The sequence below is a fragment of the Ranitomeya imitator genome, chromosome 1, assembly GCF_032444005.1.
Source record: "Ranitomeya imitator isolate aRanImi1 chromosome 1, aRanImi1.pri, whole genome shotgun sequence".
NCBI classification, from domain to species: domain Eukaryota; kingdom Metazoa; phylum Chordata; class Amphibia; order Anura; family Dendrobatidae; genus Ranitomeya; species Ranitomeya imitator.
Window position 1 is genome coordinate 401,784,971 of NC_091282.1, and position 17,749 is coordinate 401,802,719.

The 17,749-nt window shown below is 39.9% G+C and overlaps 1 protein-coding gene across 1 annotated transcript in view; it reads right to left on the reverse strand.

The window, feature by feature from the left end:
* Positions 1-294: 294 nt before the first annotated feature.
* SPTLC1 (serine palmitoyltransferase long chain base subunit 1) overlaps positions 295-17,749 on the reverse strand; it is a 96,067-nt gene continuing 78,612 nt past the window's right edge. Inside the window, exons 11-15 of the mRNA XM_069762340.1 lie at positions 15,570-15,666; positions 14,299-14,353; positions 7,793-7,910; positions 3,597-3,670; positions 295-1,562 (exon numbers count right to left, since the gene is read on the reverse strand). Of these exons, the coding sequence (XP_069618441.1) occupies positions 1,469-1,562; positions 3,597-3,670; positions 7,793-7,910; positions 14,299-14,353; positions 15,570-15,666 (438 nt within the window). The 3' untranslated portion in view covers positions 295-1,468. The remainder of the gene's footprint in view (positions 1,563-3,596; positions 3,671-7,792; positions 7,911-14,298; positions 14,354-15,569; positions 15,667-17,749) is intronic.

Below are 17,749 nucleotides of genomic sequence, written 5' to 3' on the forward strand. Positions count from 1 at the left end.
TTAGTGGCACCACTCCAGCGCTGAAATGAAAATAATAAAATGCTGTAGTGGCGCATTAAAGCCCTAAATGGTTTTCTACACTGAAGGACAGATACTTGATGGCGTGACATTCAAATGTCCCATTTGCAGGCGATTTGTGTTACTTCTTTTTAACACCACGGCTTTGAGAATGAATATATGAATGAAAATTATATTATATTATAATATATATATATATATATATATATATATATATATATATATATATATATATATATATATATATATATATATATATTTTTTTTTTTTTTTTTTATAGCAGAGAACTGAACGCAACTTCCATCATGCAGTTTTAAGTCACAATGTAATGTAAAAATGGTCAGAAAGTTGTCAACTTTGCTTTTCTATGGATAGGACATGTTTGTAAAAGACATAGGTGCCTGGTAATGTGCTTGTACCCTGAAGGAATCATGTAGATAAATACAGCCCTTATGTATGGCACTAACAAGTTCTACAATGGTGAACTTGCATCCACTCACATTTAGTATATACAGAGACAAACATTTCTATGTTTTCATGAAGAGAAGTAGAAAATACTTCACTTAGGAGCATAAGCTACAGATGCTCAGAACTACTATTAAAACTGGAAGGAAAATACCTGTGCATTACTGCTGTAAATGATATGTCTGGATAAATACATTTACACTGTCATCTGTGTATCTTTAGAGCTATAAAAGCCAAATCTTTAAAAAAAAAAAATGAAATGATATCAGCACAAATTAGACTTGTAAGAAATAGGCATTGTAGATTATAAAAAAATTAGTTATTCTATATACTTATTCATAGTTTGTTTTTTAACACAATCAGGAGTATAAAATAGTGATAGTCAGATTGGTTAATAAAGAATTTCCTGTTCTCGCATCGAAATATCTGAAATTTTGGAAAAGGTTCAACATAAAAAAAAAAAAAGTGTGCATGTATTCCATTGCATATACCGTAAGAACACATTTCTACAGAAGCCCACACCTATCAAAATGATATGCGCAGAACGTGCATCTATAAATATACATGTCTTCTAGATAGGAGGTTTTGTTAGTAAGCACAATAGAAGAGAATTCTTTTTTGTTCCAGCTAACAATAATAAAAAAAGACAAACTGTTTTTGTATACATCTCTGTGGGGAATCTTTCTTTTTTATATATAAAGTTATTTGGAAGTAAGCAAAAAAAAAATAAAATAAAAAATCACAGCGTAACAGTACTTAAAAGGTCCATGACATAATCTGTACATGCACCAATATTTGGTTTTCCTCTAGTCTTTATTTTCCCCATCGCTAGTTCACTCTTTTTACTTCCTCAGACCTGGAACGTACGCTGTTGTAAGGCTACGGATGTAGCATCTTCTCTCGGAATCCTCACACTGAACAAGAGCTTACCATCATTAGCATGTCCGTAGTTTAGCAGAAATGGAGCAATATAAAAAAGGAAAAGTTAATTTAGTATCAAAGTCGCTGCTTGCTTGATCACAGAGGCAGCCATATCCAATTCTTCATCTGTTTGCTCCACAGTCACTATCACTCTTATGCTGCAAGATACCAAGGAAAGAGCAGGTCATTCACTACAGGCAAAATGAGGATTATTGGTACTCACCGTAAAATCTCTTCTCCGAACACCCTCATTGGAACACACAGCAACCATGGGTTATATGCTGCCACCTGGAGACGGACACTAAGAATATATCTTGGAAAAAAGTTGGCTCCTGCCCAACAGCCTGCACCTGGTCAGCAGACACCCACGTATTCGGTTAGTGCAAATGCAGTAGGATGAACAAAATCAAGACCCCCATACAAGGGAAGGTGTTGATGTGTCCCCAATGAAGGGTACAAGAAAGTTTACAGTGAGTACCCAAAATCTTCACTTCTTGAACGCTTCATTGGAAGACACAGGAACCATGAGACATCATAAAGCAGTCCCTGGTGTCGGAAAACTAATACCAATATGGTAGAAGGAAGAATCATAGGTAAAAACGGGCATGAAACTCAGACCTGTGTCTACCTCCTACTTGATACTAAGCTAAATGGAATAGCTGGGTGTTGACTGGCCAAGCATAGGCTTTTTGGGGAAAAGCAGACTTTTTCAATTGAGGAGGCTTCTGGACATCCTTGGCCTAGGTTGCCAACCATCCAGAGATCCCTGGACAGTCTGTAAAAATAGGGCATTTTTTGTACTGTCCGTAAAAAAATGCGAAGTGTCAGATTTTTTTGAGACTGAAGAAGCTTGTATAGATTTTATCTGTAATTATGATATTTTTATAATTCGCAGTGGAAGCAGTTAATTTTTTCATATTAGAATTATAGGCTGTAGAGTAGACCTGTATGTATCACTTCTAATCAAAGATTAATTATAGTTTTCCAAATGTGTCCATAAAAAATATTAATAAGCTGTCAAGAAAAAATAAAAAGTCAAGCTGGCAACTCTGCCCTTAGCGTGGCCAAGAGAAGTTTGTTGCACGGCTATGTCTCATTTGCGTATTGGGGTCTGTCCTTCACTTCTGATTGACAGTACTCGCTTCCTGGAGCAAGCAGTGTCTGAATGTTGCAGGCATGTGCACGTTCTCCTACTCGCTACACTTCCGGGTATATTAGAGCAGATTTCGGGATTACAAAAAAGGAGACGGGAAGGAGAACATGGGTGCACACGCCGGCAGCATTCAGACAGAGCGCACTATGGGAAGTGAGCATGGTCAATCAGAAGCGGAGGAAGGGCCTCAATTTGCAAATGAGGCAGCGTAGCTGTGCACCAAACTCTTGACCATGCAAGGGTACACCGAAGACTCCCTATTTGCATATGAATTAAAGCAGATAGTGCTAATATGGTTGTTATAGAGGTCCCTTCTAACGCTGTACAGGATATGAGGAGGGAGCTGTAGCTAGAGTTCCTCAATGTGGAGAAATGAAATAAGTACAGGATAGAATCTGTGCTGATGTAAGAGCTAACTAAGACAGAAGCACCCTGGATATACACAGATCTCACACCCAACCTATATTACTGATACAGACACTCCAACAAAAGAAAATTCTGAAACTTAATCTGGCTGCAAATTGTGTATCCAGGGAGTTTACAATCAAACCAAGGAATGAAGATTGCGGACTGAAAATGGATCCACTAACAGAAGTAAAAATAATGTCCTAATGTCAAAAGTTGTCCATAGCTTTTATGGCTAACCATACAAACAGTGCCATGCAATTGAAAATTAAGTCGCACTAGTACCAGATATATTTTTTAGTCTTTCCTGTGGATAAATAGTTTTATGCAGTTGTAAAATTGCTAAATTTTACAATTACACAAGACTCAGAAATATCTATTAGTTGCCAAGGTCTACTTTATATCATTTGAATGACAATAGACAATGTGCATGTTGATGGTTGTACCCTTCCAACACTGCAACTCTGTTCTTTATTTCCCCACTTTTTATAGACATTTTAATCTTTCTAAATATGCATCTTTCTTTTTACTCCGATACAGCACTTATAATAAATATTACACTAAGAAAAGCGAACAAAGTAAAACAAAATACTCTTATTACAGATTTCCAGAGGAATAATACAGGGTTACTGACCTTGGTGGTGGGAGATTTTTCTCCTCTTTTTCCAAATAACGAGCTCGAGTTAATGCAATTTTCCTATTCATGCACTGAAACATGAATAAGTTGGGTTTAATGTAATGCCCAGATGTTGTGCATTTAAACAGTAATGCCAAACCTATAACTGCGTGTCCTATACTACTAATATAGACTAAGCTACGTAAAATCATTAACAAAAAAAAAACAAAAAACCACGGCAAGGATTAAAGGGAAAATCAAAAGGTGAGCTAAGCCCACCAGCATCAGGGGCTTATCTGTTGAGGGCAGAGCAAAGTACTGCAGTGCGCAGGCTCCGGGCCTCTCTGACCTTTTCTGGCGCCTGCACACTGCAGTACTTTGCTCTGTCCTCAACAGGGCAGCTAATGTATGCCTGCGCCGGAGCGTGAAGACAAGAAGAGGACGTCATCGTAAGAAGATGGGAGGCGCCGGACCACAACGCCCATCGCAGCGGGACCACCCCTGGGTGAATATAATCTAACCTCTTTTTCTCATATCTCAGGATACATCAGGGGCTTATCTACAACATTACAGAATGCTGTAGATAAGCCCCTGATGCCGGTGGGCTTAGCTCATCTTCAACACAGCACGATATTTCTCATAATTAGTAGAAAGTAAAATGCCCAGCAAGTGTCCTAAAGTCACACATAAATGTGGATATGTCATAAATGTCTGAGATGGGAACATGATCACCAGTTCAAGATGGTCATAAACATGAGAGCTTTTGACAAAAAAACATTCAGGCAGTAGCTCTCAATCCTGAAAACGCCATACGCTCGATATATTTCAATGGCTAATAGGAGAAAAAGAAGGTGGCAAACATCTAGCAAAAGACCCTATAGGTAGCTTCCGGCCGATTGATGGTTTGGTTATTATGCATGACCTTCATACATGTGAGCGCTCGCTCTGCCGAGCCGGGGGCCCCACATACACAGACCTTAAGGAGGCAGACAATTTTCATTTTTGCCGTTTCCCTTACCCTTTTCAACAAGTCATTATGAGAGAAAAGTCATACCTTTGAAAAAGACACTATTCATTTTACCACATAGTTCACGGGAAAAAAAAATATAAAATGAAAATGCAGTGGAATGGTGAAAAAAACAAAGGGAAAAAAACAACAACAAAAAACCCACACCATTGTTTTTTGTGGGGGTTGCAGCAACAAAAAGTGACAGTTTGGACATTTAAATTTTTTCTTCTTTGCATTATGTACTGTATGGGATAAATAATTTTATATTTTGATATATTGGGTTTTTACAGGAGCAGTGATAATTGGGTACATTTTAGTATTTTCATATAGATTTTTAACTGGGAAAAAGGGGCGGGTGGGTATTAACATTTTTAGGTTTTTATACAGTACAGACCATAAGTTTGGACACCTTCTCATTTAAATATTTTTCTGTATTTTCATGACTATGAAAATTGTACATTCACACTGAAGGCATCAAAACTATGAATTAACACATGTGGAGTTATATGCTTAACCTTTGTCAGGCTGCATAATTTTACAACGTTAACAGGCTGCAGAGGTACAATTGTACCTTCATATATATTTTATTGAAATTTGGCCAATATATTCTGGACCAAAACTGCAGAGATGTCACGAAATTTCAGCCCTCTACGGCTTTTCGAAAAAAAAGTTAATGCAATTTTAAAACGGAATAGTTACAATTGTACCTACTCAGCCAGACAAAGGTTAACAAAAGAGTGTGAAACTCAAAATATGTCTTATATTCTAGGTTCTTCAAAGTAGCCACCTTTTGCTTTGATGACTGCTTTGCACACTCTTGGCATTCTCTTGATGAGCTTCAAGAGGTAGTCACCAGGAATGGTTTTTACTTCACAGGTGTGCCCTGTCAGGTTTAATAAGTGGGATTTCTTGAATTATAAATGGGGTTGGGACCATCAGTTGTGTTGTGCCGAAGTCTGGTGGATACACAGCTGATAGTCCTACTGAACAGACTGTTAGAATTTGTATTATGGCAAGAAAAAAGCAGCTAAGTAAAGAAAAATGAGTGGCCATCATTACTTTAAGAAATGAAGGTCAGTCAGTCCGAAAAATTGGGAAAACTTTGAAAGTGTCCCCAAGTACAGTGGCAAAAACCATCAAGCGCTACAAAGAAACTGGCTCACATGAGGACAGCCCCAGGAAAGGAAGACCAAGAGTCACCTCTGCTTCTGAGGATAAGTTTATCCGAATCACCAGCCTCAGAAATCGCAGGTTAACAGCAGCTCAGATTAGAGACCAGGTCAATGCCACACAGAGATCTAGCAGCAGACACATCTCTACAACAACTGTTAAGAGGAGGCTTTATGCAGCAGGCCTTCATGGTAAAAGAGCTGCTAGGAAACCACTGCTAAAGGACAGGCAACAAGCAAAAGAGACTTGTTTGGGCTAAAAAAACACAAGGAATGGACATTAGACCCGTGGAAATCTGTGCTTTGGTCTGATGAGTCCAAATTTGAGATCTTTGGTTCCAACCACTGTGTCTTTGTGCGACGCAGAAAATGTGAACGGATGGACTCTACATGCCTGGTTCCCACCGTGAAGCATGGAGGAGGAGGTGTGATGTGTGGGGGTGCTTTGCTGGTGACACTGTTGGGGATTTATTCAAAATTGAAGGCATACTGAACCAGCATGGCTACCACAGCATCTTGCAGCGGCATGCTATTTCATCCGGTTTGCGTTTAGTTGGACCATTATTTATTTTTCAACAGGACAATGACCCCCCAAACACACCTCCAGGCTGTATGACCAAGAAGGAGAGTGATGGGGTGCTACACCAGATGACCTGGCCTCCACAGTCACCAGACCTGAACCCAATCGAGATGGTTTGGGGTGAGCTGGACCGCAGAGTGAAGGCAAAAGGGCAAAAAAGTGCTAAGCATCTCTGGGAACTCCTTCAAGATTGTTGGAAGACCATTCCTGGTGAATACCTCTTGAAGCTTATCAAGAGAATGCCAAATGTGTGCAAATCAGTCATCAAAGCAAAAGGTGGCTACTTTGAAGAACCTATAATATAAGACAATTTCAGTTGTTTCACCCTTTTTTGTTAAGTATATAATTTCACATGTGTTAATTCATAGTTTTGAGGCCTTCAATGTGAATGTACAATTTTCATAGTCATGAAAATACAGAAAAATCTTTAAATGAGAATGTGTGTCCAAACTTTTGTTCTGTACTGTATATAAGTTTTAACTCTTCAGTCCCAATAGGGGACTTTGGAACCTGGGAACGTATGGTAGGATTTTTTTTTGTTTTTTTTTGGCCATATACCGCAATACTATATTATTGCAGCATATAGGAAAAGCGGTCATAGCAACCCATCGACGCGATTGCGAGAGGCTCCTTGCGGAGATTGACATGCTAAGCATACCGAGATGAGGAGACTTAAAGCCGCAATGCTCCTCTGAGAAATATGCTAATTATGCAAATTGTCTCTTCAGAGAGGGAGAGAACTAGAACTCTAGTGCCACCTATTGGCATGTCAATCTCTGCAAGGAGAAATGATACGTCTTGGATATCGTTCAGACGCCTCTCACTCAGCCAAACCAGATCTCCACTTTGCACTGACAAGGGGCAGTACCCCGAAACAGTGTCTGCAAATTGAGATTCTGGTTTGGCTATTATCCCAAGTCATGTGACAAGGCTCGTTAAAGGGTCGACATTGACTTGTAGGATTGCTACCTTCCAATAGAGGGCACTAGAGTTCTAGTTCTCTTCCTCTCTGAAGAGACAATTTGCATAATTAGCAATACACCAAATGGTAAGATCACATAGAAGGACAAAATTCTAGTTAAGTTTTAAAGTTTTCCTTCGCCTGAAAAATAAAGGATTCCTTCTGGTCGAGTTGTTGAGAAGGTGTAGGGAAAAGGAAAGTTTTACTTTAATTCCTTGTTGCTATAATTTGGAGGATTTAACCAAAACCACACCATGACTTCGAAATGAGGACTTGTGTCATGAGAAAAGGTTCAGATTTCACTATTGTATGCTGTGCCTATTTATGTGTAAAATCATAACACTAGTCTCCAAGGAAATGGTTGAAAGGGTCAAGGAGAACACTGCTGGGTCTGGCAATGATTACAGTCATCTATTAGAATACTTTATGTTTTCAGGTATGCAGAAGTTTAAAAGTCAGTTCAAGAATAAATCAGTGGTCATTTGCAGCACTTACGTGATCTACAATATCTTGCAGCTGCTTTGAGTCTGTTACCCGGCATCCGCTGCTTTCTTCTAACTGCAGATGAAAGGCAGGGGAAAAGTTCTCACCAACAACCTTCAAACCCTCCACACTACAAAAAACAAAAAGAATAGAAGGAAAAACATCTTTAGGAAAACATACAATTAGGACAAGAAAATCAGGCAAGACAACCCAAGGCTGGTGTCATACATTTGTAAAATACAGACTGTGCTCGGATCCGTAGATCCATCCAGACCAATGGGTCTCCTGACCTGAGCCAACTGCCTCACAGTCATATGTAAAGCAGTTAGCTTAGTTGAGGAATCAGGAACTGCGAGAAACCGGCCTAAAGTGAATAAGTCACGACTCATACTGCAACATGTGAACCCGGTCTCACAAGATTCTTGCATTCAGTGGATAAAAGATGCATCTGCTGGGTGTCTTTAGTTGTGGAAAATAGGACTGAAGACATCTGCCACACTTGTGAAGTTCAACATTGCCTGAGGGCCTCACACAAAATGCGAACACCACTTGTACAGATGATCTTTGTTAAAGGAACATGCATGTGTTGTGTTTGGTAGCATGTGAAATTTTCACACTGTTTTCTTGTGCGCTGATGAATATTTATAACCTATAAGTCGAGAAAAACATTTACACTGGTCTATAGCTAAATTGGTTCAGTCATAGAAATAGTTAAACCCAACCTTATTTTGGGATGCTGAAAATGAAAACTTATTATAATTGCTAATTGGTGCTAATTTTCAAGATAGAGTGGTAATTGTCTATGAGAGACTTTGATGCAATTTGAAGATTGGATCTTCAGTATAGAGACATCAGAAGCCTGTTGAGCCATCAGTAGTGCATCATCATGGTGTGACCAATAGAAACCCTGATGAAGCCATCACGTCGGGTAACAAGCGGGGCATAATACGGGCATACTGCCTTCTCCCAATCACTCATATATCTGCTGAGACATGTCCTATGGTCATATGAGCGTTCCTTGATCTGATTTACACTTTAAGCTATTTTTTCTGTCTGCCATTGCATTTTTTGCTTTTGCTTTATTTCTTTAGCACAGATCTTTGTTGCTTCGTGCATTACCATACACTCTTATGGCATGTGCACACGTTGCGGATTTGCCTGTGGATTTGATGCATTTTTTTATGCGGATTTGCCTGTGGATTTGATGCATTTTTTTATGCGGATTTGCATGTGGATTTGTATGCGTTTTTGTAAGCTAAAAAAAGATATATTATTTAACAAAAATTGTGAATTGTGATGTCATTTCCTAGTCCAACCTCTTTCACATACTACATTGAAGAATAATGTTTACACACACAGATAGATATATCTATAGATAGATACAGGGTGGGCTTTGTATATGGATACACCTAAATAAAATGGGAATGGTTGGTGATATCAACTTCTTGTTTGTGACACTTTAGTATATGGGAGGGGGAAACTTTTCAAGATGGGTGGTGACCATGGCGGCCATTTTGAAGTCGGCCTCTTGGATCCAACTTTACTTTATCCAATGGGAAGAGGGTCATGTGACACAAACTTATTGAGAATTTCACAAGAAAAACAATGGTGTGCTTGGTTTTAACGTAACTTTATTCTTTCCTGCGTTATTTACAAGTTTCTCTTTGTTTGCAGGCATTGACATGTCACAGAGGTTAAAACGTGAGGAGCGGATAGAAATTGTGTTGATGTCTGGTGAATGCAGTACCCGGGTCATTGCAGCAGATTTCAATGCAAGACACCCTACGCAAGAATACTGTCACCATTCCCATGTTATTTAGGTGCAACCATATGAATGGCCCACCCAAAAAAGTTTACCTCATCACTGAACATAATGTTCTGTGTAAACTGAGGGTCCTGTTCCAATTTTTGTTTTGCCCATTCTGCAAATTCAGTGTGCCGATCAGGGTCATCCTCGTTGAGATGCTGCAGCAGGTGGATTTTGTAAGGGTGCCATTTGTGAGGAGCTAATATCCGCCGAAGGGATGTTCGACTGATGCCCGATCGACCCACATGTCTACTTTACATCAGCACAATTTTTGGAACAAAATTTTTTTTTGTTAGGAAGTTATAACGGTTAAAAGTTTACCAGCGATTTTTCATTTCTCCAACAAAATTTACAACATCACATTTGAAGTCACTTCGAGGGGTCTATATTATTATTATTTTTATTATTATTATAGCGCCATTTATTCCATGGCGCTTTACATGTGAACGACAGAATATATCCAAAAGTGACACCATTCTAAAAACTGCACTCCTCAAGGTGCTCAAAACCACATTCAAGAATTTTATTAACCCTTCAGGTGCTTCACAGAAAAAAAAAAAACATAACGTTTTAGAACAAAAAATTGAGTTCAGATCCAAATTTTTTCTATTTTGACACAGATAAGAAAAAAAACAGACCCCAAAACTTGTGTAATTTCTCCTGAGCATGCAGATACCCCATATGCGGGAGAAAACCACTGTTTGGGCGCACGGCAGCGCTTGGAAGGGAAGGAGTGCCATTTGATTTTTTGAATGCAAAATTTGCTGGAATAATATGCAGATGCCATATCGTATTTTTAGAGCCCCTGATGTGCCTAAACAGTTGCAACCCCCACAAGTGACCCCATTTTGGAAACTAGACCCCTCAGGGAACTGATTTAGTTGTGTGGTGAGCACATTGAACCCTCAGGTGCATCACAGAAGTTTATAACGCTGAGCCATAAAAATAAAAAAAAATATATATATATCAAATTTTCCCCACAAACATGTTTTTAACACAAAATACTGAATTTTCATAAGGGTAACAGGAGAAACTGCACCATACAAATTGTTGTGCAAATTCTCCTGAAATACCCCATATGAGGGAGAAAACCACTGTTTGGACGCACAGCAGAGCTCAGAAGGAAGGAGCATCATTTTAACATTTTGAATGCAAAATTTCCTGGAATTATTAGCGGACGTCATGTCCCATTTGGAGAGCCCCTGATGTGCCAAAACAGTGGAAACCACCCCACAAGTGACACCATTTTGGAAACTAGACCCCTCTAGGAATGTACTTAGAAGCATGGTAAGCACCTTGAAGCCTCAGGTGCTTCACATAAGTTTTTAATGTTGAGCCAAGAAAATAAAATTTTCCACAAAAAAAAAAAAGTTATTTTGGCCCTAAGTTTTTAATTTTTCCAATGGAAAAATGTATTTATTTTTTTACAACAAACTGAGGTTCATTTTTACCTGAGTGTGCCAATACCCTACATGTAAATCGGGAAACATTTTTTAAGGCGCAGTGCAAAGCTCAGAAGGCAAGGAGCGCCAGATTTTACTGTTATGGTTTGCAAGTGCTATAACCCACTGGGAGAGGCCATGAGGTGCCAGAACAGCAGAACCCCCATAAGTGACCCCATTTTACAAACTACACCTCTCAATGAATTCAACTAGGGGTGCAGTGATCATTGACACCAAGGGTGTGTCACAGAATATTATACCATTGGGCAGTGAAGACAAAAAATACATTTTTAACACCAAAATTTTGTTTTAGCCCCAGATTTTACATTTTTACACAAGAAGTGGGTAAAAATGGCATCATAATTTATCCGACAATTTCTACTGAACGTGACAATATCCCATATGTGGCTGTACAGTACTACTTTGCCATATGGAGACTCGGCAGGAATGGAGCGCTATTTGCCTCCTGGAGTGCAGATTTTCCTAGAACAGTTTGAGGACTCCATATACAGAGCCCCTAATTACCAGAATAGCAGAATCCAACCTCAAGTGACCACATTTGGGAAACTATACCCCTTGGGGAATTTATCTACAGGTGTAGTGATGATTTTGACTCCATGGGTGTTTACCAGAAACAGGAAGTAATGTATGTTCATGACTGAAAATAGCAAAATGCCGTTGTGACCAGTACGTTATGCTCAGTCCATGCTTCTGGAGACATGAACCCGTAAGTTAGGCGGGCTCTCATCGCTTCAGAAATGCCAAACGTGTGGACGCAATATGTGGTTTAGGTACACTGTGGGGCTCAGAAGGGAGGGGGCATTTGGATTTGGGAGCGGAGATTTTGCTGAATTTCTTTTGGCGGGTGAGGAGCCATTTAGCTTTTCCAGAGCCTTTGTGCTACCAGTAACATGGAAACCCCCTATATTTCCGTCAACAGATGACGAACCTGAGTAAGGACTTGCTTTTTTTGTGAACGGAGTGGAAGCTTTTTTTTGGAAACATTCTACATAACGTTTGGGATCATATTTATAAGGAGCTCTACACTGAGCACTTACTTATGCCGTTCCGTGTGTAGTAAAAATTATTAAGGCAGTTTTATTCTTTGGGTCAGTACGATTACAGCGATACCTCATTTATATAGTTTGTGTTTTGGCGTTTTTACACAATAAAAACTATTTAATAGAAAAAAAATGTTAAATTGCTTTATTCTGAGGGCTATAACATTTTTATTTTTACACTGATGGAGCTGTATGGCGGCTTGTTTTTGCATGACAAGATGGTGTTTTCAGCGGTACCATGTTTATTTATATCAGTCTTTTTGATTGCGTTTTATTCCACTTTTTGTTCGTCAGTATGAGGATAAAGCATCGTTTTTTTATTTTTTTTATGGTGTTCACTAACAGGGTTAACTAGTAGTACAGTTTTATAGGTCAGGTTATTGCGGACACGGCGATGCCAAATATACCGTATTTTTCGCTTTGTAAAACGCTCCGGATTATAAGACGCACCCCAAATTTTGAGAGGAAAAATAGGAAAAAAAACTTTTTTTTAATAAATTGGTGGGGCTTCTTATAATCCATGCATCTTATTGCTTACCAGGGGTTGTGGCTGCGGTGGATCAGGGTCGTTGCTGGAGGCAGGAGTGGAACATTGCTGCAGGCTGGAATGAGGGGGTCTGCAGGGGGGCTCCTGTGCTGCAGGGGTGTCTCCGCTGCTGCAGGGGTGTCTCCGCTGCTGCAGGGGTGTCTCCGCTGCTGCAGGGGTGGGGGCACCTGTGCTGCGAGGGGGGCACCTGTGCTGCGGGGGGGCACCAGAGCCCCCGGCAGTTCGTCCATGCTTTCCTGTGCGGTGGACTTCGGGAAAATGGCTGCCGGGAGACGGCGCATGCGCAGATGGAGATCTTGGGACCAAGATCTCGAGAGATGAGATCTCAGCGCTGAAATCTCATCTCCCGAGATTCTGGCGGCCATTTTCCCGGAGTCCATCACACAGGAAAGCATGGACGAACTGCCGGGGGGCTCTGGCCTTTCACAAAATTTCGCCAGAGCCCCCCGCAGCACCAGAGCCTCCACCATCACCCCGGGCAGCAGCAGACAACCGCGGCAGCGGTGGCGGGCGGCAACAGACAACCGTGGTGGCAGGCGGCAGCGGACAACCGCGGTGGCGGACAACTGCGGCGGTGGACACCTCATTCCAGCCTGTAACGGTATATCCGCTTTGTAAGACGCACCCCCATTTCCCCCCCAAATTTGGGGGAAATAAAGTGCGTCTTACAAAGCGAAAAATACGGTATGTAATTTTATTGTTTATATTTTCTTCATTCAAATATTTAGATACAATATCCTTTCTTGAAAAATATTTTTACAATTTAAACTTTTTTTTATTATTTTTTTTTTTACTTTTTTCTAACTTTTACTTTGTCTGACCATAGGACAATCATTTTTTGCAGGCTGATCGCTTCTACAGCATGGGGATGCAGCAGCTCTGCAACTGACAAACTTGCTCATCAAGTTTCCTAGGTCTGGTAACCCGGATGTCGTCATGATACCTGGTCACGATCGAACCACCCTGTTTGATGTAATATTCCGTCGTCCATGGTCAAATAGGTCCAGGGCACAAGGACATATTACCTCTGATGTCAGAAAGGGGTTAACCAATGGAAACCTGACCTGTCAGCCCCAGGGATGAAATCCTAATTAAAACTGTATTACTTGGCTTTACAAGACACTCCCTCTAGCCGTCACACAGCACTATTTGTTAACCTTTTGGCTTATTTATATTTATTTATCAGAGATGCCTGGTGATTGCATTAACAAAGCAGATTTCTGCTATATATGTGGCAACGTGACTTTTGCATCACAAAAGAAAAACTTCCATGGTTAGAAAAGCCAATAACCCGTTTTTAGATGCAGAATAGATCAGGACAAGAATTGAGCTCTGCACATAGGCTGCAATAGATGTGCATCTTATGAAATGATTGAATGGGAAAAGGCAATCCTTTTGCAATCCCAATCAAATCACACTACCAACTGCTATTTTAGAAGTCTACTCTACGGGATACATGCCGACATCCCTATTTAATCTGTTTGCCAGCTAAGCTCAGAACCACACTTTAGCGGTCTTTGACCTATGCTGCAATAATAAAGTGATTTCACTAAAAGTCAAAGTTATTTTGTAAGATAAAAAATAAAGACAAAGGCCAATACAGTTCAAACAGAAAAGGGCAAGATGTGAATGAAGGGAAGGGGCTATTTTATTTTACATACCCTTGCAATGCTTTATGGATTCTTTGGCACTTTTCTTTTAAGGTGTGGAATATTTCTATAAAAAAACAAAAAAAACAAAACACAATATCTAATTTTAATTAAAAAAAAAATACATACATGTCACTTCCCAGCAAAAGCAATCAGAAAGTATTGCTTTACCAGAAATAAGATTTTGAAGCACATTGGGGTTCTCTCAGGTTGTAAACGCTAAACTCTACCCAAGATACAAGGCAAAATGAAGAATAATCAAGTAAAATCAGTATTTTAATCATGTTAATAGCAAAGTAAACACATCAGGGACTGAACAGGAATCACAGCAGAGCAAGAAATTATATGAAAAAACTGGTGACAGGGTATGTCAAAAAAGAACAAGAATGAATAATGGTCAAGAGGAAATTAAAGGGAACCTGTCACCCCCAAAATCGAAGGTGAGCTAAGCCCACCGGCATCAGGGGCTTATCTACAGCATTCTGTAATGCTGTAGATAAGCCCTCGATGTATCCTGATTGTTGAGAAAAAGAGGTTAGATTATTCTCACCTGGGCGGGCTGTCCGGTCCAGGGCCTCCCATCTTCTTACGATGACGTCCTCTTCTTGTCTTCAGGCTGCCGGAGCCACAGCATGAAGACAAGAAGAGGACGTCATCATAAGAAGATGGGAGGCCCTGGACCACGACGCCCATCGGACCGGACTGCAGCAGGACAGCCCCAGGTGAGTATAATCTAACCTCTTTTTCTCATCTTTCAGGATACACTGGGGGCTTATCTACAGCATTACAGAATGCTGTAGATAAGCCCCTGATGCCGGTGGCCTTAGCCCACCTTCGATTTTGGGGGTGACAGGTTCCCTTTAATAAATTTCATGTTAACTATTGCTAGAGAAAACTAAAAATCAGAAAATGTTAAACAGGCACTTTGGCCTGACAAAGTCAAATGACCAGCCACCTGTTAGCTTTGGATATTTTTTTCCTGAAATAGTAATGTTTCTTTAATGTAGCTCATCTAAAGGTGATACTTCTCCAAATGAGATATGTACTGCATCCGAGGCACGTTGGGAGATCACAGCTCTGAAGACTGTATATTATGAGCTGTTCTGCAGCACCTAACAGTGGCCACTACACAAATGGAGCTGTATTGTTCTGCACCATTCACTGTTTACATTTGCCTATGACTGGAGCAAAGAACAACTGATCGGTATTATGAATTATTTAAGCGCATGGATGGGTATGCTATAATCCACAAAGCAAACTAAGCCTTAGAAACAAAACAATACCTGAAGTTTCCTCCATAATATTAAGGCCTTCGATAGCAGCAGACGCTAGCAAAGGGGGAAGCGATGCTGAAAAACAGTATCCTTGGCCAGATAGTCTCTATTATAAATACAGAAAAATTAACATTTTGAGTTCTTTTATTTTTAAAAGTCACATACATTATATTTTGTGAGCCTATGGAGCGCTTCGAGAACATACCTGTTCTGCCCCTGCCAGCAATTCTGCTGTTTCCGTTGAGGTCAAGTTGACATAGCAGCAGTCTTTCTGCACCTACAGCATAACAGTCACACTGCTCTCTGCTCTAAACAGTGGGACCTCCCTTATTACTGATGTTTTTATTATATTTTGAAAGTTGCTTATTTTTAAATCACATATACATTGTATATATGCATACATACACTATATTTAAATATATATATACACATACCGTATATATACATATATACACACATATATACATATACATACATATACATACATACATACATATACATACATACATACATACACAAAATTAGATCAAAAAGTAATTTATTTCAGCTATTCAATACAAACAGTGAAACTCATTACAAACAGAGTGATCTATTTTAACCCCTGGAGCTTTTTTCACTTTTTCGCTCCCCTCCTTCCCAGAGCCATAACTTTTTTATTTTTTCCGTCGATATGGCCATGTGAGGGCTTATTTTTTGCGGGACGAGTTGTACTTTTGAACGACACCATTGGTTTTACCATGTCGTGTAACAGAAAATAAGAAAAAAATTCCAAGTGTGATGAAATTGCAAAAAAAAGTGCAATCCCACACTTGTTTGTTGTTTGGCTTTTTTGCTAAGTTCACTAAATGCTAAAACTGACCTGACATTATGATTCTCCAGGTCATTACAAGTTCATAGACACCTAACATGTCTAGGTTCTCTTTTATCCAAGTGGTAAAAAAAAAAAAAAATTTCCATAGTTTCCTAAAAGAAAAATAAATAAATTGTGCAATATTCAGATACCCGTAGCGTCTCTACTTTGCGTGATCTCGGGTTGGCTGAGGGCTTATTTTTTGTGTGCTCAGCTGACGTTTTTAATTATACAACTTTTGTGCAGATAGGTTATTTTGATCGCCCGTTATTGCATTTTAATGCAATGTCACGGCGACCAAAAAAAGTAATTTTGTCATTTTGATTTTTTTCTAGCTACGCCGTTTAGTCATGAGGTTAATTTTTTTTTTTATTATTGATAGATCGGGCGATTCTGAACACAGCGATACCAAATATGTGTAGGTTTGATTTTTGTTTATTGTTTTATTTTGATTGGGGAGAAAGGGGGCGATTTGAACTTCTATATATATATTTTTTTTTTACTTTTTCCATATTTTTAAAACACATTTTTTTTCTTCTTTTTGGCATGCTTCAATAGTCTCCATGGGAGACTAGAAGCTGCCACAACTCGATCGCCTCTGCTACATAGAGGTGATGCACAGATCACCTCTATGCAGCAGAATTACAGGCTTGCTACAAGCGCCGACCACAGGGTGGCGTTCATAGCAATCTGCCATCAACAACCATAGAGGTCTTGAGGACCTCTGGTTGTGATGGCAATGCATTGATGACCCCCGATCACATGACAAGGTCAGCGGTGCGCGTATTTTCGGTCACGCGGCCGGCAGCGCTTGATAAATGCAGCTGTCAGAGTTTGACAGCGGCATTTAACTAGTTAATGGGCGCAGGCGGATGAAAACAGCTGACATGTCCCGGCTTTCATGAGGGCTCACCGCCGGAGCCCACCTCAAAGCGGGGGATACTGCTAGCTGACAACCTATTCTGTCAGCTGGCAGAAAGCGGTTAAGTGTTTAGTTCTTTTAATGTTGATTATGGCTTACAGCCAATGAAAACCCAAAAGTCATTATCTCAAAGTATTCTAATTTACTAGCACCTGCTTGAAAAATGATTTTAAAAATCTGAAATGTTGGCCTACTGAAATGTATTTTCAGTAAACGCACTCAATACTTAGTCGGGGCTACTTTTGCATCAATTACTGCATCAGTGCGGCATGGCATGGAGGCGATCAGCCTGTGGCACTGCTGGGGTCTTATGGAAGCCCAGGTTGCTTTGATAACAGCCTTCAGCTCGTCTGCATTGTTGGGTCTGGTGTCTCATCTTCCTGTTGACAATACCCCATAGATTCTCTATGGGGTGAA